Source organism: Pipistrellus hanaki, assembly GCF_964339955.1.
Source record: "Pipistrellus hanaki genome assembly, chromosome: 3".
Classification (NCBI taxonomy): domain Eukaryota; kingdom Metazoa; phylum Chordata; class Mammalia; order Chiroptera; family Vespertilionidae; genus Pipistrellus; species Pipistrellus hanaki.
Window position 1 is genome coordinate 67,059,120 of NC_140505.1, and position 25,780 is coordinate 67,084,899.

Sequence of the window (25,780 nt, forward strand, 5' to 3'; positions counted from 1 at the left end):
CAGTATTCTCGGGTGAGAAGTAAAAATTAAAAACTTCTATCTACAAATAAATTATTCTCAATTATTTTTTTTCTTTAGTGCATAAAAAGAAAGGAGAACAGTTTATTGAACTTTCTCATACTTCTCAGATGGTTCCCTGTTTATCATATTAAAAGAAATGTTTGGTTGTATATTTTATTTCATATAGAGTTATAGACAATGGCTGAAATATTTATGACAAGTTTTTCCCGTTCTAGCTAATAATACATTTAAAGACTTCCTCTGCTTTTTAATTTCTCCCAGTTGAAGAGTTACTGATAAATGTACTCTAAATTTAGAATCCAGTTTGTAGAAAATATATTCATCATGTTTAGATATGTTATCACTGCATGTGCTTTTATATAAAATGGAAATCAATTTACATTTTGAAATTGAGATTAAGTCCTGTATTATATAAAATTATGGAAAATGATGACCTGTTTTTATGGCTATCATGAAAAAGACCTGGAATTAAAGATGTAATATTGGCTACCATATTCATTTTTGAAAAACAAATGACAAATTCTTCCTTTGGTTTAGTGTGTATTTCTCATGAAATTTATGCTTTTGTCTTCACATGCTTCTCTTTGATAAAATCTATGCTGATTCTAAGGTTATGAATAAAAAATGTCCTATTATTTTTTTATTTCAGTCATTTAGTCACTTAATAACCAAGCAATTTTAGATGTTTGGGATATAATAGTGAGCAGGATAGTCATAGTGTCCTGCCTCATGAACAGTATATTCAATTCTAGAGCAGAAATTCAACCATATCTTTGTTTTAAGATGTTAATAGCTAACTACAAAATGAATATTTTAGTTAGCTATTAACATAAGTGTGAGTATAATATACTTACATTCTTAACATTCAAAGGGTAGTAAATACTATCCAAGATCCCACTAAAGTGATTCTTCTTTATAGTTCACCTTTCAGTAAGACATGTTCTTTGTTTTTTGTTTTTAATTTTTATGACACTTTTTCTCTGATCTCAGGTGTCAATTTCAGACTTTTATACATACTCTTTTTCATAACTATGTCATAAAACTTTTTAAATGATTTATTAACATTTAATAAATGTTTACCATTTGCAGTGTAGTTGTATATATATATATGTGTGTGGCTCAGTAGTGAAGTTAGTAATTTTACGAGAATAATCATATCACAAAAAATAACTTATGAACCCATATCTTTATTCCAATCAAAATGTAGTGCATCTATTAAATTCTTCCCATGCCATAGAAACATAAGGACAAAAGTGACTAGTGGACACATTTGTCTTTATTTCACTCTTCATTTTTCCTTGCTGCTCTGTCACAATGTTAGGTGCTGGGGAAAGTCACTTTCTTCATAGAGTAATAATCTACCAAAGCAATACATGCTAATGATTCCTTAGAAGTTAGGAAACACTTCAGTAAGAGCTGTCAAGGAGAAGTGCAGCATGCTATCAGTGTGAAATGAGTGGTCAGATAGGCTTTTCTGAGGAAGAAATGTGTTGCTGAGATTAAAGGTAGGACATGGGCAGGTGAAGAGGATGTTCCAGGTGGAAGGAACAATGTGTGCCCAGGCCCTGAAATTGCAATGAGGTTGGCATATACGCAGAATGTAAATGAAAGTCACTTGACGTGTTTCAGATGATGGCATGTCCTTGGAGGTCTTATTGAGAATTTTAGATTTTTTTCCCCCATGGGCAAAGGCAAGATGTGACAATACTAGTTAACTTTTTTCTGGGTCTTTTTCTTATTTAAATGCTAGTGTTGTATAGAATTCTATGCACAGAACTTTATTCATGCTACATACTCTGTGCAACTCTAGTTAAACTTTTCTATTTCCATGGCCTCACCCAGCACCTTGAAACTGCTGATTTCAAATCTTCAGACCCATGTACCCATTTCCCTCCCGGGTATGTCCATCTGATGGTCAAACTTACCTCAAAAAGGGAAATACTATTTCTTTTAATTACACTTTTATGAAAACAAAAGCTATAATTTGTATTCTTAAACTGGAAAAAACTTCACTAGAATTATTAGGTTAAGTCATATGAAATTTGTGATATGAAATTTATAATATTTACATATTTTTGGCTTAAAATAATACATTATTATTATTATTATTATTGTCATTATTATTATTTTGAATCCTCATTTGAACACTTGAGGATATACTTAGAGAGAAAGAGAGAGAGAGAGAAAGGAACATTGCAGTGAAACAGAAACATTGATCCGTTGCCTTCTGTATGTGCTCCAACTGAGGATTGAACCCGAAATCCAGGTATGTGTCCTGTTTGGGAATTAAACCAGCAACACTTCTTTACACAGGATGATGTCCTACCAACTGAGCCTTGCAATAATACATTATTTTTAAGGGAAGTGTACTTTTACGTGTTCTATAGAGAGCTTAGTCATGTTATTTATTTCATTTTTATTTTTCTGTCTAGTTTGGTGCCTTGCCAGCTGATACAAAGGCTTCTTTGCTCCTATCACAAGAAAAGGGAACTGGGCCCCCAGCACTTCCTCCTCCCGTGGCACCACCTCCTCCACCACCTCCTCCGCCTCCTCCTCCACTCCCAGGAGCACCCCTGCCATTTGGTGGTCCTGTGCCTCCACCACCTCCCCTGGGATTTCTCAGTGGAGGAAATCCACCAACCCTGCCATTTGGGTTAAAACCAAAGAAAGAATTTAAACCTGAAATCAGCATGAGAAGATTGAATTGGTTAAAGGTAAGTAAGTAAATAAATAAATAAATATATGAAAGAAAATATACTCTTACCTAGATTAAAATTACTTTAGTTTTTACTTCTATATAATTTCCAGTAGGACCCCCATTGAAAGTGATTTTAAATAAACAAGATTTTTTTTTTAGGTGTTGAAACAAATTTCTTTGCTCTTGACAAAGGCTTTCTGGTTTAAAATTTTGGTGGGAATTGGTCACATAGCCCGAGGACATGCTGGGTACTGTGTCCTGCACTTGAGTCATAGTGCACATGAGCATAATTAAAGTCTCAACAAGAGTAATTGAGAAGAAACAAACTTTGTTTCATTCTGCTTCAATCCCCCCAATTTTTTCCTCTCACAAAGGCTTATCTTCCATCAGAACTCATATTTCATTGAACACAGTTTGGAGAAAAATTACACAGGATTACATTCCTCAACATTGGCTGGCAGCTATGGGACTCTGGGTCTGAATGTAATGATTGGGCTGGGACAGATGAAACACCCAATTATTTATGAATCAGTCTTCTCTGATTGCAGATCAGACCTCATGAAATGACTGAAAACTGTTTCTGGATAAAGGCAAATGAAAATAAGTATGAAAATGTGGATTTGCTTTGTAAACTTGAGAATACATTTTGTTGCCAACAAAAAGGTAAGTTTTACATTATGATTATATGTTACTAAAGACCCGGTGCACGAAATTTGTGCACCGGCAGGGGTGGGTGTCCCTCAGCCCAGCCTGCACCCTCTCCAATCTGGGACCCCTTGGGGAATATCCTCCTGCTGGTTTAAGCCTGAACCTTGTGGGATTGGACCTAAATGGGTAGTTGGACCTCCCTCTCACAATCCAGGACTGGTGGCTTCCAACTGCTTGTCTGCCTGCCTTCCTTCCTGATTGCCCCTAACTGCTTCTGCCTGTCAGCCTGATCACCCTCTAACCACTCCCCTGCCAGCCTAATTGACACCTAACTGCTCCCCTGCTGGCCCGATTGCCAGTCGCCACTAACTGCCCTCCCCTATAGGCCTGGTCCCCCCTAACTGATCTCCTCTGCAGACCTAGTCCCCCCCAACTGCCCTCCTCTACCAGCCTTGTCACCCCCAGCTGCCCTCCTCTGCTGGCTGTCTTGTGGTGGCCATCTTGTGCAAGGGCGTGACGATCAATTTCCATGTTACCTCTTTATTATGTAGGATTTTAATATTTTACTAGTAACTCTGCCACTTATTATATATTAACTAGAAAGCATTATTTTAATATATATATCTATATGTACATATACAATATATCTTAATATATATGTACATATACATATATGTATATATATAAACTGTTACCTTATTAATGGGGAAACAAATGATTAATGAATGAAATGCTGTATATGTACATATATATCTTAATATATATGTACACACACACACACACACACACATATATATATATATATATATATATATATATATATACTGTTACCTTATTAATGGGGAAATAAATGATTAATGAATGAAATGCTTAAAAATAAAATTTTATTAGAGTATCAAAGGAGTAATTTAAAATGCAGATGATTAATACAGAACTTAAATTTTCTATATAATATCTCTTTTGAAGATGTTCTAAATTTGATTTTCATGAAGAAGGATATTTTCAGAGGCTCTTTTGGCATGAGAATTTATTTTTGTCAATCAGGAATAGTAAAAACAAAAACAAAATCTTAGTTTTCCTCTAGTCAGATTTTAATATTTAATGTTACAGTGACTGTCACATAGTTCAATTATTATTAGTCACATGAGATAGAAATATCAATTTTAATGAATGCTTTTAAAGTGTGAAACAGAAGTAAATGAGTAGGTTATAAGAACTCATTAAAAGTAATATAATTTATTTTTCAAATTGTTTTGTGATCGCTTTTACTTATTCAGTGTGCCTTTAAAAAATTATATTTAGGTATTACTCTTGTCTGAAAATTGAATGTATTTCATCCAGTTTCATGGACTCAATAGCATTTGTCTCCGGGATGATACCCAGTGAAACTGTTAAGTTCACTTTTAAGTATTATATAACATTTCCATAAGAGGTCAGAAATTACCTTTTGTTTTCAAAAAGGAGTCCATAGACATGCACAGAGAGGGCTGGAGGTAAGCTATCGTACTGAAAGGAGATGGGGAGGCTTGGTTTCTTAAAATGCCTTTTGTGTACTAGGCACCATGCTAGGTGCTTACTATCTCTGTTTTATCCTGATCATCTCAGTAACCAAGGGATGTTGGCTGATTACAAAAAAAAAAAAAAAAAATTTTTTTTCTTTGAAATGCTTTTTAAAATATAAACGTGGATTAGAAACTCTCTTAAAGAGTAATTGTGTTAGATACACTAAAAATTATAAATTATGGTAGCTTTCTAGAATGTATGGTAAATCCAAAGTCTTTGGCAGGTATTTAGAGCACCATTAGTCTTGACCAAAATAATAAAAATGATATATTTTGAATTTGCTCAGCAAGCTTATCCTAGCAAATCTTGTAAAGTAAGGTGATCTTAATTTACCTTTTGATTATGGAGAATCAAAATTTTCCTTGAATAACATAAGTGTACTCTTTAGGCAATCAAGGGAAATATATGGCAGTTAAAATGTGTATTTACATGTAAAACACTTCAGAATTTCAGATTTCATAATCTGGAATTGATTAGTTTTCCCTTTGCTTTCCTAGTAGGTGCAAATGGAGGTACCTAAAAGCTTATTTAAGTAGTACTGCCATCCACCTACTCTCTCTTTTTTCATCTTTACTCTGATTACTTTCTTAATTAATGAGGCTCAAAAGGGAAACTTGTTAGCATGTCTTTAATTTAGCTGTAGTGTTAGCTCCAAATGAAATAATTAGACCTTTAAAAAATTCTTAAGTCATCTAACTTTAGCCTTGAGATTCAAGGTTGGAAAAAAACCCCAATGTATTTGCTCTATCTAACACTAGTTGTAAAGGTTAAGGTGAGGAAGTGACAAGCATTTTCTGAACATTAGGTGCATGCATCTCTCTCCGTCTTTGCACGAGCTGTCCCCTCTCCCCTAAGTCTCTCTTGCATTTGATTAGAGGCTGGCAGAGGCCTAGACTCCTATTTTTTACCTTAAATGCTATCTTCTCTTCCCTGTGACTGTGGATGCTATTTCCATAGTGAACAGAAAAGATGGGGAAACCCAGGGTTGTAACCCTGGGCAATGCTAACATTTCACAATGTCAACAGGAGATGAGCTGTGAATGTGACTAGTTTTTGGCCTGGATTTGAAACAATAGTTCCTAGTAAGCATTATTTGAAGAGCCTCAATTGAGATTGCTTTATTTAGGTATGGCTAGTGGTTATTTTATTGTAAAAGACCAATATTTTCTAGCAGAGATCAGAAAGGAAGGCTGGAGAAAGGTGTTTGGAAAGCAAGGGCTGGTGGAGTGGACAGGTGGCCTCTGTTCATGGCCTGAGTGCTGAGGCATTAGATCCAAGTGTTGACATCTGTCAGTCCTCCTGGCCTCCAAATGCTACTTTGTTTGAATCAATTTTGTAATTTCTGCAGAATTCAAAATTAACACTAGTCATTTATTGTTCAGTGCAAGGTAGAAATACAGTTGCTTTCCACTCGATGGCCTGCAGGGAAAGCAGAGGCATTGGCTTCTGGTTGATTTTCATCATTGATTTGCTTCACAACTTGGCAGGGAAAGACAAAGGATTCAAGTTATTGATGATTAGTGGGTTTTAGAACAGTTGGTGTATCTGTATGTGTGTGACAATATGGATGGACTGCTAGGGCATATGCTAAATGATCTCTCTCGTGGAATCTAAAAAAATACAAACGAATCTCATGGATAGAGATTGAAGGGTGGAGGGTTGGTCGGGTTTGAGAGACAGATGAAGGGGCTATAAATTTATTTAAAAAAGATGAAACCCCTTGCCTGGGTGGCTCACTTGAGTGGAGTGTTGTCCTGTAGACCAAAAGGTGGTGGGTTCGATTCCCAGACAGGGCACATACCTGGGTTGCATGTTTGATCCCTGGTCAGGGTGCATATGGGAGGCAACTGATTGATGTTTCTCTCTCTCTTTCTCTCTCTCTAAAAACCAATAAAAACAAATCCTCGGGTGATGAGGAAAACGAAAAAGAAGAACCAGGGCTATTTCTCTGATTACAAAGGTGAATGTTCCTTCCAAGGTATTTAAAATGGTAGATGCCAGTCTCTTGTGATTCCTAAGCATTTCAAATAGATAGGGGGGAAGAAAAAGGAACTGACTTCAGTCATTTAAAGAGAACTTTGACATTTTCTCTCACATATTATTTATTTTTTGTTATGAAGTATAGTGTTTTTTTTTGTTTTGTTTTTTTTTCCTTACAGGAATCACTGCTTTAGGTTTCTGGACTTTTAGATCAATGTGGTTGGGTTTTAGAGTTCTTGTGCCCTGAGAGTTGGAAAAGGAAGGACTAATAACACCTATTGCTTACCTGTGGTGTTCCAGTCCCTAAGCTGGGCCATCTTCACCTTAACTTGTTCTGCTGAGGTTTTTCTCCTGCAAACTGGCCTGACTCCCCAGAATACCATCCTGCTCCACCTACTCATAGATACTGCAAGATATTCTTGGTGAGAGCTTGGACATTTCCTCTTAACTCATGTTGCTCTTAATTATACCTCTTTGCTTTTCTTCAGTTTGATTTTACTTATTTTGTGTTTTAGATGATTCTCCCTGTGACATATATAACATTGCTTCAATGGGAAAGTGCCTTGTGCCATACCCTAAAAAGTACAGGAACCTCTCTCTCAGGCTTTTTTCTGTGAAAGCAACATTTGTTCCTGATTCAATTGAATCTTTTAATATATATGTAAAGATTTTATTATGTTTATATTAAATTTAATATATGTGAAAATAGTTTAATTTAATATATATATTGAAAGATTCAATTAGCAAAACAAGGCCTATATATATGCCTTATTTTGCTATTTAAGTATCTCACTTTGGTTTCTTTGTGACTCTCAGTTCTAAATTTTTGAGATACATCTTAGCTTTTCATATTTTAAATTCTTATGGAAATAACCTGCAGCCATTTTTTTCTGATTATCTGTTTCTTTTTCTCATTTTCCTTTCAGTTATCCATCTCACCCTTTCTTTTTTCTATATTTTGCCATCGCTATTCAAGTCCACAAATATTTCTTGGGTGGCCATTTATGTCAGGCATTGTGTTGCGCACTGGGACACTGTAATGCGAAAGGCAGGCATGTGCTCTATTCTCACGTTGCTTGTACAGTCTCAATGTGACTCAGTCAAAGTCTTAGTTGAAATATAGGAATGAGGAGTGCACCAATAAAGACTGGTTTTGATTTTAGGAAAGAATGACACATTTTATGGTCTTTGGCTTCTGTTAAGAATTAACATGATTATAAAAAGAACATTATAATATCATTTTGATATTTTTAATCACAATATTCATGTATAGAACATTTGGTTTCATCAAAATGATGCTAATGACCTGTGTATTTTTTACCAGATTGGAAGCATCTGTTGGTTAATTTTTACAGGCTATTAGAAAATGGATTAAAGTATACTAACAGGTTATTGGTGTTGGATTTATCAACTAAAATTAATATTAATTATTTTCATTATTCACAAACTATTACCTTAATAGGGTTTAAAGTATATGAATAGTCTAATTTAGCTAGACTGATTTATTATGAAAATATGATTGCATGTTTGTTAGCTTCCTGAAGTAATCTCATTTTGTAACAGGTGCATCATATTTGCCAGTTAGGGCTAATAAACTGGTTTATAAATATTTCTCAGCTGAACAGTTGTGGCATATGGAAACAGTTAATGGATAACACACTTAAAAACAAGTCAAGCTGAGGTTTCTGACATCATAGTCCAGCGAACAGAGAATTGGTGTACAGAGTGAATAAACTATAGATTATTCTAGGGACTTGGCTGCGTTCAGGATTGTGCTTTGTATTAGAAACACAATTTATTCCTCTTTATGAATAAAGGTGTATAAAAAAAACTAAACTACCTCACAAGCCTACATTTAGATGGACAAGATAATTTCGAACAGAGAGCTATGTTTCTTGGGAATGCATGTTAATAAAGAGATAATGCCAAAACGAATGTAACTTATCTTAAACATCTTAAAGATTCCTGAAAAGATATTTGACAAACACTAATTTGAAAGACTGGGGAGGAAGTCAGTGGAGAATTATAAATTTCTCTAGGGATTTATCATTTGGTTCTTCTCTGAATTTCAAAAGAATTAAAGACTTAAGGAAATTATGAGGCAGGTCGGGAATGTCTTGTCTCATCATTAGAAAGTATCTCATTGTTACCAATTACTTGTATTCTGTGTTGGGTTCCTGCAGGAATAGCATTTTATTTTGGAATAGAACCCAAAGAGAAACGTGTAGAAAGTGAGTTTATTTAGCCTGGAGCCACAGGCAACTTTCAAGTCCACAAAATGTTTCAGTTACATTCTTGGTTACACCATGTATCTTTGGTATTTTGAAAGTTCCTGTAAATAGGTATATTTCTTGTGTGTTCTATAGGTGGTATAAGCAGAAAGGGAGGAGGATTGACCTTGTAGATATTGGGGGTTGTGTGCACCCATAAACATAGCTTCCTTTCCTATTTTCTCTCTTTTTTCCTTCTTCCACTGGAGGGAGGAATGCTTATTAGGGCACTGGAATCAACTTGAGTCACTTGGCTAGTGAGAAATAGTCCATATTACAAGTTCACTTTGGTATTTTAATTCTGTTAACAGTTTTAGTGGCCCACTTATACCTGTTTTCCCTTAACAAAATTGTAAGTTCATTCCATTCCATTGTTATTGCATGCCCTTTTCGCTCAGGATTTCTCTTCTATTTCCTGTATCTTTAGTCTTATCCCTTTTTCCTATTTCCTGTATCCCTTTTATCTTATCCCTTAGCCCTTTCCTTGTTGCTCTATGGTTGCTCAAAGTCACTTGCATATTTCAGGCAGTTATTTTTGGCCTTGTCTGTACTATGTTCTATCATTCAAGACTCCCACTCATAATTAATACACAGTACTATTCACCTGAAAATATGAATGAGGCTTATCCTTCTAAATGCACTATTTTAATCTTCAAATGACATCTGTAAGTCAGACTCTTTACTTTTCCTCGTGTCTCCCTCTTCTCCCCTCCTCTCTGCCCCCACGGCCACCTCCCCACACACCACTTTCTAGGCTTAGAAGAAATGAAGTCAGTGATATGGAGAGTGGGGTCCTGCTGGGAGATAAATTAGGAAATATAGATAGGAGGGCTTCTTGCTGGATGATATGCTGTAGGAATTTGATATTAATGGTAGAAGAAATTTTTTTGTAACAGAAAAAAAACTTGACGAAAATAATGTTATATATTTTATAAACCTTGAATTTTCTAAATTAGATTTTGAGATGATTATATATTCATGTGTTTGGGTAAACTGGCTATTCTTTGTCCCTCAAGATGAAATCATTTAGGCATATAATCTTATACCTTGTAAGATATTCTGTTCATTTAGCATAAGATTTCACATATATTTCATGGCATTTAAGAAGAACAACAGGTAGGAGACCTTTCGTTATCACAGCTCTGATTTGTCTGAGCACATCTGTGTGTTTGGAAAGAATGGCTATTTTGAAGCCAGACACCTTAGGGAGGAAAAAAACAAATATAACATCATCACTTTCACTCACCTCTAATTGAAACTTAACATTTTCTTCAATTATAAATCTATAGTAATAAAAGCATAATATGCTAATTAGACAGACAGCTGAATGACCTTCCAGATATAATTCCGGACAACCTTCTGGATGAAGCCAGGGCTGTGAGGGCCAAGCCTCTTGCATGAATTTCATGCATCAGGTCTCTAGTATAAATATAAGCAACAAGCACAGCAGTACCTATGCCATTTTTACCTGTAAAGTTCATATATATCATTTATATCCTATTAGAATCATTTCAGATACATATGTATATCTAAATTAGAGAACTTATTAGACCTGCAGCTAGATTTTGATATTTAATACATTGGTAAAGAAGCATATTTTCTTAGTTGGGTCCTCTAGGAAGCAGATGCTGATCTGTCAGAGTGCAAAAGGTTTTTTAGGGGTGGGGGAGGGCTGCATGTGAAAGGTAGAAGGGTGGAAGTGGGACTGGTCAGGAGGAACCTTAGGCCATCATGAACACCTGACACATTCTCAGCCACCCCAGCTTGGAGGGAGCTCTGGAGCAGAGAATTCCTAGAGGAGCCCCAGGCTAGCCTCTCTGAACCATGCTCAGTCCCTGGCAGGAGGCTGCTAAGAAGAATGGGCCTGGGCTGGAAAGCCCAGAGGGTGCTAATAGCTTGGAGTTTGTCAGATAAGGGCACTCCATGCTCATTCCTGAAGGGAGGCTTGAGCAGTTCATCTTCTTGGTTGCCATTCATGCATGTTACATGTTCATAACTGTTGTTCAGTGCATTTTGATAGCTGTACTTGAGTATCATTTGCTTCCTTTGAAATCCTGTGTAGTTTGCATTTTAAAATTATCCTGAGAAGGGATCCACTTCTCTGACTACCAATAGGGTCCATGGCAATGAACCCTGCTGTAGCCTTTCTGATTCATGTAGTGGTAGGAGTGAGGGCGGTCAGGGGCCTGGGCCCTGCCTCAACTGCTGCCTATTCACATACAGGATGGGCAAAGGTAGGTTTACAGTTGTTCGTAGGGAAAATAACTGCAGATTATAATTATTACAATAGCTTTATTAACTGTTTTTGCATACTCACAATTGTAAACTACTTTTGCAAACCTCGTTTGTGTATGTGTTTAATTATAACTCCAGGGGTCAATAATATTATTTGTAATGAGATATTTCATTCAACTTAGAAGAAATTATATGGTGGCTTCAATATCAGGACATCCATTTTTTAAAATCCACTATAATAGCTACTATAATGCATTTGTTAACCAAGGTATATATAGAATCTGGACAAGTGTGAAACTTTTAAATTAGACAATAATAAAACAATAGTACTACTAATAATTGTCTTTTGTTTAGCAGTTATGATTCCTTCACTTATATACTTTTATTTGTTCCCCAAACCAACTATGTGAAAGAACCAAGGAAAATACTAAATCCATTTTATATGTAAGAACAAGTTACACTTTTCAAGAGAAGTTTGGCTAAAAAGAGCCGCCACTCTGAATGGAATACAGATGTGAGTCTAAAGCTATATAGTTCCTTCTGCTATGCTACACTGCTTCCCTGATTAAAAGAAATCCTATTATGTTTAATTTAAAGTGCTCATCTTTGATTTAAAATAATTTTCCTCTCATCTCCTGCCACCTTACCAGTACCCTATAGCAGTTCACTCTCATCACACAATTTATGTTAAAGGCTTTAAAAACTTGCCTCTTTTTATTAAGACCATCTTTTATCATTTGGTACTTCTATTCACTTCGGTAAGTATTTGAGCTGTAAATCCTGACACCATGCTGTGGAGTGTATGAGAGAAGGGAGGGACTGCAGAGTCCACCCTACAAGTACTTGACCCTGGATTTTACAGCTGTACATTTTTCCTCCGCAAAACAGGGAGATAACACCCACCTCACAAGGTTAGTGTGAGAATTATAGAATGAATATTTTAAAGCCTCTTTTGCAGTGCCCAGTTCATTGTAGTTGCTCAGGAAATTTTAGCTGAACTTAAAATTTGAAAATGCAGGCTTATTTCCACTTGTAAAGTTTGGTGTGTCATCTCTGAATCTTCCCCAGTCATTACAAGTTCAATGACCTTCCTCTAGCTTTGGTTACAAATGAAGCCTTCTAAACCATGAAACTGTGCTCTTAATAGTCACTTATGATGTAACACTGGTCTGTACCAGTCACTTTAGAAAATAATAATATAATATTATTCTGTATATCTTTTCTCTTTTATATTTGTGTATATCTTAACTGTGAAATGATTTATTAAGTTCCCGTAGAGAGAGCTATTGAATCAGGAATAAATGTAAAGACCTGTCTGGGTTTATTTCTTCCTTTAAAAAGTTTTTTTTTCTCCTCATAATTTTTTCCTTTCCAGTTTATGAATTATTAATAGAGCTACTTCCCGACCATTTTTGTAACTTAATAAAATTTAAAAACTGAACAGTTTAATTTTTTTTTTTTTTTTTTTTTTTTTTTTTGGTGTGATTCAGTTTTTGAGCATTGGGCTAATGATTTGAGAGGGATCTAAAAGAGTTCATTCAGTCCTTTATAGAACCTTACTGTTTCTTGTTAATAATTCATTATTTGTTCATTGGTTTAGAGAAAGGAAAGGAGAGAGAGACAGAGACAGACATCGATTAGCTGCCTCTTGTACATGCCACAACCTGGACCAAACTGAAACTAAGGTATGTGCCCTGACTGGCAATTGAACCCTTAACCTTTTAATGAACAGGACAATGCTCCAACAAACTGAGCCACATTGGTCTGGGCTTCTCTACATATTCTTAACCTTATATAGCCTTTTTTGTTTTTTCCAAACCAGAAATACCTTGCAAAAACCTAGGGTAAAGAACCATTAGCATTTAAAAAAAATTTGGTTCTTGACTTTTACTTGTAACTGCCTATTTTAAGAAAAAAAGAGAGACTGGTTCTAATTTAGGAAAACAAATGTATTATATTTTTATTTTATTATTTTATTTATTGTTTAAAGTATTACAAATTATAATACATATATCTCTTTTTTCCCTATTGGCCTCCCCCCAGCCTCCTCTGCCACTCTTCCCTGAAACCCTCCCCACCACTAGTGTCTGTCTATTGGATACGCTTATATGCATGCAAAACGTATTATTATATTTTATATGTTATTAACTTTTGGGAGATAACTGTTTCTACATTACCTATTGAAAAAAACGTAACAATTTCCTTACCTTAAAGTTTTGTATTTTTATTTTAAAATACAGATTGTTACTCTTGTTTTATGATGTTTTAAAAAACATATTTTCATCTGAAAAATATTTTTATTGATAGCAGCTTTAGGAAGAGAGGCCTTTTTCTGGTTCAACTATTACTCAAAACTTAATATGCATCTACAAATGGATATGAATATATAATTTCATTATAACCTGGAAAAATTATAATTGCATATTTTACTGGATAATTTAAAATACATAGAAAAAGTTTATTTTAATTGGAAAAACTTCATCACTGAGGGAAATCACATTTATCAAAAGATCAAATACAACTTCATTTCACACAAAATAAGCAATTTATTTTAATTAAATTGTTGGCTCTTTGTTATTTGACAGTCCGCTCTTTTGTTATCATATTGCCTTAGACTAGTCCTTCCTGAAGCAGGGCTCTTCTCCCTTTAATTTTCTTTTCTTTTTCAATTAGAGAACCAATTATTTTTCTGGGTTTCACAGTTCACAGTGGGGCAGTTTGGCTCTCTGCTCCCATAGCATAAGATTTAACCCAAAAGAGTTGAAAAATAACTAATTGTATTTATTTTTAAATGAGGGATATTAGTCTTTAGAGCTTTTAAGTTGTTCTGCTTTAAAATTACCCCCTTTATTTACTGCATTAAAAATGTTATCTATCTGTATAAAAGTGAATATAAATTGTTTAAATCGACCAATCATTTGTATTTTCATTACCGGTACCTGCTTTATGACATTTAGCAGTTTTCAATATCAGTATCAAGCAAAAGAGCAGTTTGTGTCAGCTTCTGGGTGGTAAAAGACTTTTGTAATGGAGTTTATATGTACCTATATATGTAAATATATATATACATGTGTATAATATGAAAGAATATTTTTTCATAAACCAGCTAATCTAAAGTTGACTGATCATTGATTTGCTATTTCATTTTTCTTAGCATCTCTCTAACTTGGCAGGGTTGTTGAGTGTGGAGTAGAAAACATGATCACCCATGCCTACTTCTGTATCTCTGAGGTGTACTTCATCAAAAAGCTATTTTTGTGAATGTGTTCTTGATGAACAAGCATAACCTAAAACCTCAATAAATCAAAATTTCTCATTATTCTTGATTATATTAGGGTTGTAAGAAGGCCAGAGCAGCTGCTAGGGAGGAAAAAAAAAGAAAAAAAAAACAAATGGGAGAAAGTAGCAGACTTACTAGTACACAGTAAAGGGGAAAATGAGTGCCTGCCTTGTCCCATTTTAATGGGATGAGGCTAAGGCTCAGAGTAGTTGCAAATCTGGCCTTCAAGGCTGCACCAATAATAGTCAGACAGAGCTGGCTTCTGACCTCATACCTTGTTTTGCTTCCAGTCTCCTGTGGGGACACTAGAGAAAAGGGGGAAGGATGGGGATGAGAAGGAGGGAGGGTGCCTTAGTGGAAGTCCATGTGCATTGATATGGAAAACACCTTGTTATCAGCTACACTGACTACCTGTGTAATACAATGACATCTATTTTGATTTAAACTTTAAAAGCTATCAGCTATTTCATTACACATTCTCCAAATTGTTTTTTTTAAATGCCCTCTATATTTCCCCATATTCTCTCTTTTTTATGACAGTAATGTTATCTGTCTAAAGATTTATCATCTCTACAAATTTCACATTTAGCATATCCCATATGTATGCACATTCTAAAGGAATGCAGAGAAAAAGGACTGCTCTTCTATAGCCTTTGCAGCCAGGTCCAACTCGCATTTCTACCTGTATTGTTATTATTTTTCTGTTCTACAAATGACATTTTAGTGACCTTTTCACTAAATTTGCCTGTGCATTTCTTGCCTCTCTCTGTGTCTTCTTCACTTACTCTGAATGTTTTCATTTGTCCCTACCCATTCTTTTTCTCCTAGGAAAATTCCTTATGGAAGCCGCTGCCACCTTACTGTTTTATATTTTTTAAGCCTGAATACCAGGCTTTAAGATTGATATATTTATTCATTCATTCCTTTATTTATTTATTAAAATATGTGTTTATTGATTTCAGAGAGGAAGAGAGGGAGAAAGATATAGCAACATCCATGATGAGAGAGAAAATCATTGATTGGCTGCCTCTTGCATGCCCCACACTGGGGATCAAGCCTGCAATTAGGGAATGGAACCCTGATAGGGAATGGAACCATGACCTCATGGTTCGTAAGACTATGCTTAACCACTGACCCACGCTGGCCAGGCTGCTGCCACCTTATTGACAATATGTCTTTCAGTTGGTGAGGCATCCGGGAGCTTGCCTGGGTTCTGTGTCGGATCTCTACAGTTGTCTCTTCTGCTTTCACATGGTTGAGCCCTTTCTCTCTCTCTCCTGGGGGAATGCCAAAGCCTTAGGAAACCCCTCTGGTTCCTGCTTCTCTGCTCACTTAACTTCATCTCTTCCTACCTTCCCCCAGTTCTTTCACTTCAGCCACACTGGAGAGCTTCTATGATATACCTCCAATATACCTTCAATATGCCAGGTCTCTTCTTGTCTTGATTCTGGCATATTCATATTTTAGATATCTGCTTGTTAAAGTCACTCACCACCACAAGTCCTGACTCACGTGTTGCCTTCTCAATGAGGCCACTAAACTTTACCTCCCAATTTAATATTGACACATTTTCCATGCTCCCCACCCACATCCCAGTCCCAGTTCTCCCTACCTTGTTGTTGTTTTTTCTTTCATACTTATCACCTAAAATTTTGTTTATCACTTATTTACTAGATAATGTTTTTTTTTTTTTTCTTCCTGGTTTTCAAAATGCATTGTTAAGTTTATTGGCAAGAAGCTGATGTTTCTTTTTCTCTCTTTGCCCCCTTTAGATTTTAAACTCTTAGGAGAGAGATCTTTGTTTCATTTGCTGAGGTATCCCAAGAACCTAGAACCATGGTCTGCAAGCTGTGGCTCATGAGCCACATGCGGCCCTCCGGCCCCTTGAGTATGGCTCTTCCACAAAATACCATGGCCTGGGCAAGTCTGTTTTGAAGAAGTGGCATTAGAAGAAGTTTGTTTAAAAATTTGGCTCTCAAAATAATTTCAATCATTGATATTCGGCTCTGTCGACTAATGAGTTTGCCGACTACTGACCTAGAAGAATGCCTGCCACATAGAGGGCACCAAATTAGTGTTTGCTAAGTAAATGAATGCACTTTCATTCCTTTAAAGCAAAAATGTAATAATTTCAGCCTCCTCCCACAAATTGTCTTTTTCTTCATTTACAATAAATAGAAATTTTGGAAAGAGAGAATATTTAAATGATTTACAGTCCAATTAACTTGGCCACTGATGACTTTAACTCTGAGTAACAGGCACTTTTGTAAATTAGGTAAAAAAAAAAAATCAGAGAATAATGAAGATGATAGAGAATGTGTAAGTTCACAGTGTAGATTATAAAATAATTCATTGTATTCTGTTTTTTAATTTTTAATTTATTGATTAAGGTATCACATATATGTCCTCATTCCCCCATTCCCATTCCAAACCCCTCCCTACAAATGCTCCCACCTCCCTGTTGTCCATGACCACTGGTTCGGCTCATATGGATATACACAAGTCCTTTGGTTGATCTTCTCCCTTATCCCCACTTTCCCCTACCTTCCCTCTGAGGCCCGACAGTCAGATCGATGCTTTCTTGTTTCTGGGTCTGTTCTTGTTCATAAGTCTATGTTGTTCATCATTTCCTCTAGATGAGTGAAATCATGTGATACTAGAAATACACTTATAAGAACCGAAAATGAGACAAGTAATAATGGTTATGCTGAGAGGCAAATGAATCAGTCTATAGTGAGTTTCTTTCTGGGCCAACAGTTCTTTTGAGTCCCAATTTCAATGTCAAGCAGTTCCTTATTTGTACATGTCAGCAATGATATTTCAGTTCTGGATGGTGGACAAATGGTGGTAATGCAGGTCTGACTCTTTCTGGTTCGGTCCTGGGCAACCTGCAGTGTCGCACAGCTGCTGACTGCTAGTATGAATGGCAAGGCGTCGCCAGCGGCTTCCATCTCTGTACTGTTTCTTTTCTTTCTTCTTGGTTGGAGCAATCCTATCAATTCCTCTCTGTTGCATGAATCCACATTGTCTCGGAGTTTTTTTTCTGAAAAAATATGAACATATTTTCGACCAAAAGTTAATAAAGGAATCTTTTCTATAAATTTGACTTGGCAACCCTTTTTCATTTTTTTTGCCCAACCCATTTTCCTTTGGCTTTTTTTGATACCATGTATGTTTTACATGGGTGTCTTGTTGTTAGCATTACAATTGAAAGTTAATTTTGTAAAGTACAAATTTTCTAGATATAATTTACTTATAGGATATTTTTCCTTACATGATATTTTTCTACTATCCCCCCTTTTTCATTTAAATATTAGGAGGAGGCTTTTGAAAAATTTATAATGTTGTCATGATAGCTTTTAAATTTTAATTTTTTGCGCTAACATTGTATTCTGTTTTAATGAAATTAAAGTAAAGAGGAAAGAGTTTAGGTAAATTCTCTGTTATTGTGGGATGGATCTTTAATTTACATCTGCAAAGCAGGAATAACTTAGGATTTAATTTATAACACATTTTATAATTTTTTTCCCTTGAAAATTGCTCATTTTTTTGGGTATTGATTTTGTGTGTGTGTGTGTGTGTGTGTGTGTGTGTGTGTGTGTGTGTGTAAGAATAGAACTGAAATTTATATTACATAAAATTAACCATTTAAAAGTTTATAACACATTGGCATTTAGTATATTTACAGTATTGTGCAACCACCACCTCTATCTTATTCCAAAACATTTCCACTAGTCCAAAGTAAAAAAAACACAACCTGGTGCCCATTATCAGTTTCTCCTCAATATCCCTTCCCCCCAATTGGCAACCACTAATCTGTTTTCTGTGTCTATGAATTTATTCTGGATGTTCCATATAAGTATATTCATGCAATGTATGACCTTTTGTATCTGCCCCCTTTCACTAGCGATATATATTTTTAAAATATATTTTTATTGATTTTAGAGAGGAAGGGAGAGGGAGAGCTTGAAACATCAATGATGAGAGAGAATCATTGATCGGCTGCCTCTTGCACACCCCCAATTGGGGATTGAGCCCACAGTCCAGGCATGTACCCTTGACCAGATTCAAACATGGGACCTTTCAGTCTGCAGGTGGACACTCTATCCTCTGAGCCAAGGCTAGGGCAGCACAGTATTTTTGAGCATCATCTACATTGTAACATGTATCAGTACTGCATTATTTTTAATGGGTGAGTACTATTCCCTTGCATATAGGAAATAATATACACCATAATTTGTTTACCTATTCTTCTTTTCATAAACATTTGGGCTGTTTCTTACTTTTGGCGATTGTGAAGTGTTGCTATGAGCATGTGTGAATATGCATTGATTTGAATACCTCTTTTCAATTCTTTTGGGTATAGGAGTGCAATTCCTATGTGATAATGGTATTTCTATGGTTAGCTTTTTGAGGAACTGCCAAACTGTTTTCCACAACAGCTGGATTACTTTACATTCCTAGCAGCAATGTACAGCGTTCCAATTATTTTATATCCATGCCATCATTTAATTTCATTTGTTTTGCATATATATATATATATATATATATATATATATATATATGGTTACTGATTTCAGAGATAGAAACATTAATGATGAGGGAGAAATTGGGCCCGCAACCCAGGCATAAGCCCTGATCAGGAATCAAACCATGGCCTCCTGGAACATAGGTTAATGCACAACCACTGAGCCATGCCGGCACAGGCTATGCTCTAAAAAGTTTAAAGTTTATTAAAAACTATCCTTTCATAAAGATTTGATTAAATAAAGCAATGAAAATTAAGTAGGTTACTCCTCTTCTTATAGTGACTAATAAAGGCTATAATCAATTAGAGAAACCTCAGGATACAGATAACATAACAAATTTATTGAAGGAATGGTGATACAGAGTTCAAAGCTTGCAATTATGATTGGGAAGCTTGCAATTTTACATGAAAGATAAATGTATTTGGGTTATTCTGTACTATAACCATAAGGAATTACAGCTGACTCCTGAACAACCTGGGATTAATCTGCGTGGGTCCATGTACACATAGATTTTTTTCCAATAAAGTTACAGTTGGCTCTTTGTATCATTGGATTTCTCATCCAAGGATTCAAGCAACCCCGTATAGGAAACAGTATTTTCTACCCACAGATGGAAATCTATGGTTATAGCTGGATGGCTATTTACCTTGTGCTCTATGCTATTTAATACGAGAGCTGTAGGCAACCACAGATTTTTATATCTTTATCGGGGAGGTCCTGGAACCAATTTTCTGGGCATACTGAGGATTGAATGTAGTTAACTTTTTGGGGAGTCAAAAGTTAAATGCAGATTTTTTTCAACTAGGGGTTGGTGGTCAGCATGTCTGATCCCCACATTGTTCAACTGTGTATATATGTGGGTAATGAATGAAGTAAACATAAACTATTACTTACGCTTTTTATTAAAATTATGTAAAGATCGTTCACTTAATTATTTAAATTACCATAAATTACTTATTCTAAAATAATTATGTTAAAGTTTAGAAAATGGATGAAATAAAAAATAACACTTGTATCTTACTTGAATTCATTACAGGATATGGCTAATATTTTCTTTTATCTTTTCAACATTCATGTTTTACTAACTGTGTTAGTAACCCTACATATTCAGTGTAGTTTCTTGTTATTTTCATACATGTTTGACATGCTGTTAAATAGCTTTTGTAATATCTTGACGAGCATATATTATTACATGTAGTTATTATATTGCAACTATTAGACATATTTTAAAATCTGTTGATTAAACTAGAAAAGTAAAAAGTATAAGCAAACAGATTTAGCTGGTGGACTTTAGAAAGAATTGCAGAGCACAAGATGGTTGAGGTTTATATCGTGAATTAGGCTTGTGTCTAGATTTTAGGCTAAAGATAAATGCATTTTATTTTTATCCAGTTGATTTGTGATATTGTTATGAATCCCTATAATAAGTTACGTATATCATAGACTGGCATAGCTTTTCTGTAAAGGTCCAAATAGTAAATATTTTAGTGTTTTGGGCCATATAGCTTCTGTCATAGCTACTTAGCTGAGCAGTGCTGTTATATGCAAAAGAGCCACAGACTCTATTACATGCTAGTGTTCCAATAATACTTTGTTTACAAAATCCTGGGCAGACCAGAAATAGCCCATTAGGTTATAGTTTGCCGACTCCTGGGTTATATTAAGGAGATTTTATTTCAGATTATATTATTAAATCATAGTGGATCCCTAAGGGGGCTATGTGATTTCCTACAACAATGATCACTAATCTAAAGTAGGACTGGCAAAATGGACCATTGGATTTACTCAGGTTTGGTGATCCACCTCCAAGACATTTGTGACTAAAGGCCAAATAAGCAAGACAGAGAAAGGTATAGTAGGGACCCCCCTTAAAAGTTTAATCAGGAAATCTAAGCTGGATAGTGGGAGAAATAAAGGTGTGTGGGGGCCAAAACCTGTTCAGCTCAGTTGATAGAGCGTCAGTCTGCGGACTGAAAGGTCCCAGATTCCGGACAAGGGCATGTACATTGGTTGTGGGCACATCCCTGGTGGGGGGTGTGCAGGAGGCAGCTGGTTGATGTTTTTCTCTCATTGATGTTTCTATCTCTCTATCCCTCTCCCTTCCTCTCTGTAAAAAATCAATAAAATATATATATTTTTTAAAAAGGTGTGTGGGGGAAGGTGTCAAAGGGACTCTGTAGTACAGGGACTAGAGATTTTATGAGTATTATGAATAGGCTTCTTGGACATGAAGAATAACGTGTACTTTTAAGTGCTTTATCTTGGCGTAAACACCTTTCATGACTATAATTATATCGAGTCAAATAATTGTGCAACCAAAATGTTGGGGTTAAATAATGTAAATGGAAGCAAGATTCTGATGCTGAAATTAATAATGTAAAGCTTTAGTATTGGAATTAGACTGCCTGGTGGGAATTCTGTGTATGATTTTTTTTTTTTTACTTTGGATTAATTTTCGATCTTTTTCAGGTTAACTTTAATTTTCTATTCTATAAAAGAGGGTTAATAGCTACTTAACAAAACTATTGAGAGACAATGTCTTTTGAATGAAAGCCTAGTATGATATCCAATTCAAATTACATCATAAATGGCAACTATTATTATTATCATGTTAATTTCATTTTATTTGTATTGCATTATGGCAAAGAAGTAGAGTTAGCTGTCAAATTTGTTATGAGTGGACTGGATGTTCTCAACGTTCCTTTCCATATCCAGTATTTCTTTTTTATAGGTATTTCAGGTTTCTTTAATGATATTAATTTATGTCACTGAAAGCATAGCATTCAATACTGCTTTTTGAATAATCAATAATCTTATAAGATTTAATAGAAATCAGTTATTATTAGAAAGATGTGGAACTCTCCCCTCCCACTTGGTAGTTTTAAATTAAATAATAAATTTAGATTCTGTATGACCATACTACATCAAAATTATTGCTTCCACCCATGAAATGGGACAGTCACTGGGATCAATGGTTGTTACGGTTTATTTGAAAATAATAAAGTGTTAAGAGAATCCAGCAGTGGGCTATGCAAAGCTAAGTTAGAGGAGGTTGCTGTTTTTTCTAAGAATAATTCCTTAACTTTTTTTTTTTAAACTATTGAACATGAGCATATTGCTTTTTATACTAATTGTAATGCATTACTGCATCCCATAATCTATGAGAGTTTTCACCTTTGCACTCTGCCTGTCCAGCTGTTGTCTTGAACAATTAGCAGTGAGTTATTATTCCGGTTTGAGCTGTGTCATGCTCAAAAGTGGGATGAAAAAAAAAGTTAATGAGCATGCATGAATGTTGGTTGATGAAGGTTAAGTGGTTGCAGATATGCTCTCTGCATTCTTTCCAGTGAATGTTCAGACTGAGGCAATGGGTTCTGATGAGGGATTACAAACAAATGGTGCTGATTGACAGTCCTTGATTTAACATTAAAATGGTTTGTAAAGGCAAATTCTGTGTTTCAGCTGAATAATAGACACAGTGTTGTTGACCCCTGGTGCAACTCCACACTTCATCATCAGTTTCATTTTGCATTTTCTAATTTTTTTTTTCTATTGTACCCGATTTCTGAATTACCTTATTTTATATTTTAAATAATATTTTAAATAATTATACATTATTTAAAAGTTGTGTCTGGTGAGATTGGTATAGGTGTTTTTTTTTTTGTTGTTGTTTTTTAAACATGTCCATCATGTACTTAAGTTTGTTTAGATAACAGCAATTTTAAGGATATACAAATTAAAATATTGTATACAATAGCTGTTAAAATAAGCATGGGCTAGTACTCATCAGCAGTATGTTTTTTCTCTTTATGTCTATCTGTATGTGTTTTTAAATGATGACCTAGATGCTTTTCCATCATTTGTTTTTTATATGCTAATTAAAATAAACTATATATATATTCATTAGGGGCTTTTTGAATTGATTGTTGTGGATATGTTATTTCACACCCTATAGATTGAGCATGGATATCAAATTCTCTTTTTAAAAAAAAGAAATGACAGAGTACGGAACAGTATTAAGTGTTAATGAGGCCTTTTTCCTCATAATTTTCTCGATTATTAATAATTCATAATGTGATTTCCCAATTGGAAGCTGTGCTTTGTAAAGTGTAAAATGTTATATAAATACTTGTTTTTAACCTATTTTAGCTGAAAGGATAACACAAGGATCACATGCTTTGCATTTTGTAACAGAAGTAAAAAAATAGAAAAAAAATGTTAAATAAGCATAGAATTATAACGTTAGTAGGAAGGAACTACTATAACCATCATTTGTCATTTAACAGATGACAAATTTTAAGGCTGAGCACAGTAGACTTAAAAATCATTGCCAGTAGAACTATCACTTGACATAATCGAGTTACTTATTAATCATTGGTAAATCTTTTCTCACTTTTTCATGTGCCCTATGGAGACAGCTTTCTATAATACATTGCATACTTAATATAAACTTGTTAAATAATAAGCCAGAGTATTATTTTTCATTTTTAATATAAACATATTTTTAATGTTGAGAGTTCATTTTTAAAATTTAATTTATAGGTTTTTAATTTTTTCCGATAAAATTATTTTATAATTCTAGACAATACTCATACATTAACCCTGAGTTCTGAAGGAAACAGAACAGGAATATTCACTGACCTTTTGGCACTGGTTTTCACATGTTTTCTGTTAAGATCAATGTTCCTCTGCAGAGTTGGTTTTCCTTGTCTCCCAGCCCAGCAGCTCTGTGCTTAAGGACTACCGTACTTCTTAGAGTTCTGTAATCCCCATTGTATTCAGTGCTTAAGTCTTAGTGCTCTTGTGGCTTTTTTTCTGTCAGTGAGTGAAATTGGATATACAAATCACACAACCTCAAGGCTAGCTACTTCTTAATACTATGCCGAGGGCTGCAGCTATCTGCCATCAGTAAGCAAAGGCTCCGGTTTAGTTACTGTCACTCATGGCAAGTTATGCAGCCAGTGTTGACCAGCCAGCTGAGCACCAGTAGCCTGGGAACAATTCATATTGGATGTCTCTCTGATGAAAGGCACTGTCCTTGCTCCTGGCATACAGTGCTGAGCAAGACAGATATAATTCCTGCCTTTATGTAGTAAATTTTTAAATGGAGAATGTAGTAAACACATTTGTAGTCAGAGAAAACTAAGTAGTTTTTAGTATGCCATGACATTAGTGACATGAGCAAGGTCGGATGATAGGACCTGGATTGGAGAGGGTGGGCGTGGGCCACCTCGGAGGTCATGGCATTTAAGTGGAGACTTGGAGGAGAAGTAGGACTTTGCCAGGCAAGGAATCGAGGAATTAGATTTCCACATGTAGGAAATAGCATGGTCAGAATTCCCCAGTCTGGAAAAAATGTTCAATGGGAGGCCCATAAGAAGTTCAGGATGGCTTGAGCATATTATGTGAGAGGAAGAAAGGCAGGAGATGAGTTTTGAGGTCTGGACTATTTGCAAATGCTTCACATAAACTGAGTTTTTTTTAAGGATGGATATGCTTTTTGACAGTAGGGAGGAGGAAGAACGTTAATCCTGCAGAAATAATGAGAGGGGCAGAGGGAAAATTGGCACGCTATTGAAATGCCTGCTGGGTTAGGACATAGGGATGCAGATGATGTTGCTACATTGCTGCCCATCAGATTTGAGGAGTGGTGGTGGTGGTGGCATCAGTGTTACAAGGCTGGAGACTGGCCAGCTTCTTGCACAGGTGGGGTCCCTCGGCCTGGCCAGTGATCTGGGCTGATTGGGACCATCTCACCCAGTCCCTATTGGGGCAATCGGGGCCCACTGACTGGCCTGGGGGAGGGACCTCAGTAGGTTGGCCCATCAAGGAAGGTTGGCTGTGGGAGTGCACTGACTACCAGGGGACAGCTCCTATGTTGAGCATCTTCCCCCTGGTGGTCAGTGTGCGTCATAGCGACTGGTCGACCAGTCATTCGGTTGTTTGTAGTAACGGTCACTTCGGCATTTATTTATTTATTTATTTATTTATTTATTTATTTATTTATTTGTGTGTGTGTGTGTGTGTTAAACAGTTGTTTTTGATTCAATTCATCATTAATAAATTAATAGACATACTTAAATAAACTACCAAAAAATTACATTCCATACAAAGCATGATTGGCAGTAGAAGCCAAATAAATCTCTTACGTCTGTTCTGCAAATTCCATTGCTATGAATCTGCTTCCCTGTGAGGATTGGTTTGTTGTGAATCTTGGAGATGCACTAGGAGTTCATGTGTGGTTACAATTCTTGAACTAAACCCTCTTGTTCTTCAACTGCCTTGTGCAGAATAAGACTGGAAATGACTGAAGCTCATACCCTTTGGATTTATGTTTTTCTTTCTTTTTTTTTTTTTTTTTTTTACTCAACTTTTCCCTTATATCCTACAGAAAACGTATTCAAGTAATTATTGCTTTATGTATATATGTGTACATTAATTCATATATTTATATCTATTTTTGGTGGGGCCAGAAGTTACCACCAAATGTAAATATAGTAAAAAAAAAAAAAAAAAAAAAAAAAAAAAAAAAGTTATTTTTGCCAATGAATTAACC

The 25,780-nt window shown here is 35.4% G+C and overlaps 1 protein-coding gene across 3 annotated transcripts in view; it reads left to right on the plus strand.

Annotated features, from left to right (window-relative positions):
• Positions 1–25,780, plus strand: part of DIAPH3 (diaphanous related formin 3) — a 479,703-nt gene that overhangs the window by 173,254 nt on the left and 280,669 nt on the right. For all 3 annotated transcript variants that reach the window (XM_084876736.1, XM_084876737.1, XM_084876738.1), the window contains 2 exons: positions 2,454–2,735; positions 3,268–3,382. In XM_084876736.1, coding sequence (XP_084732862.1) covers positions 2,454–2,735; positions 3,268–3,382 — 397 coding nt within the window. The remainder of the gene's footprint in view (positions 1–2,453; positions 2,736–3,267; positions 3,383–25,780) is intronic.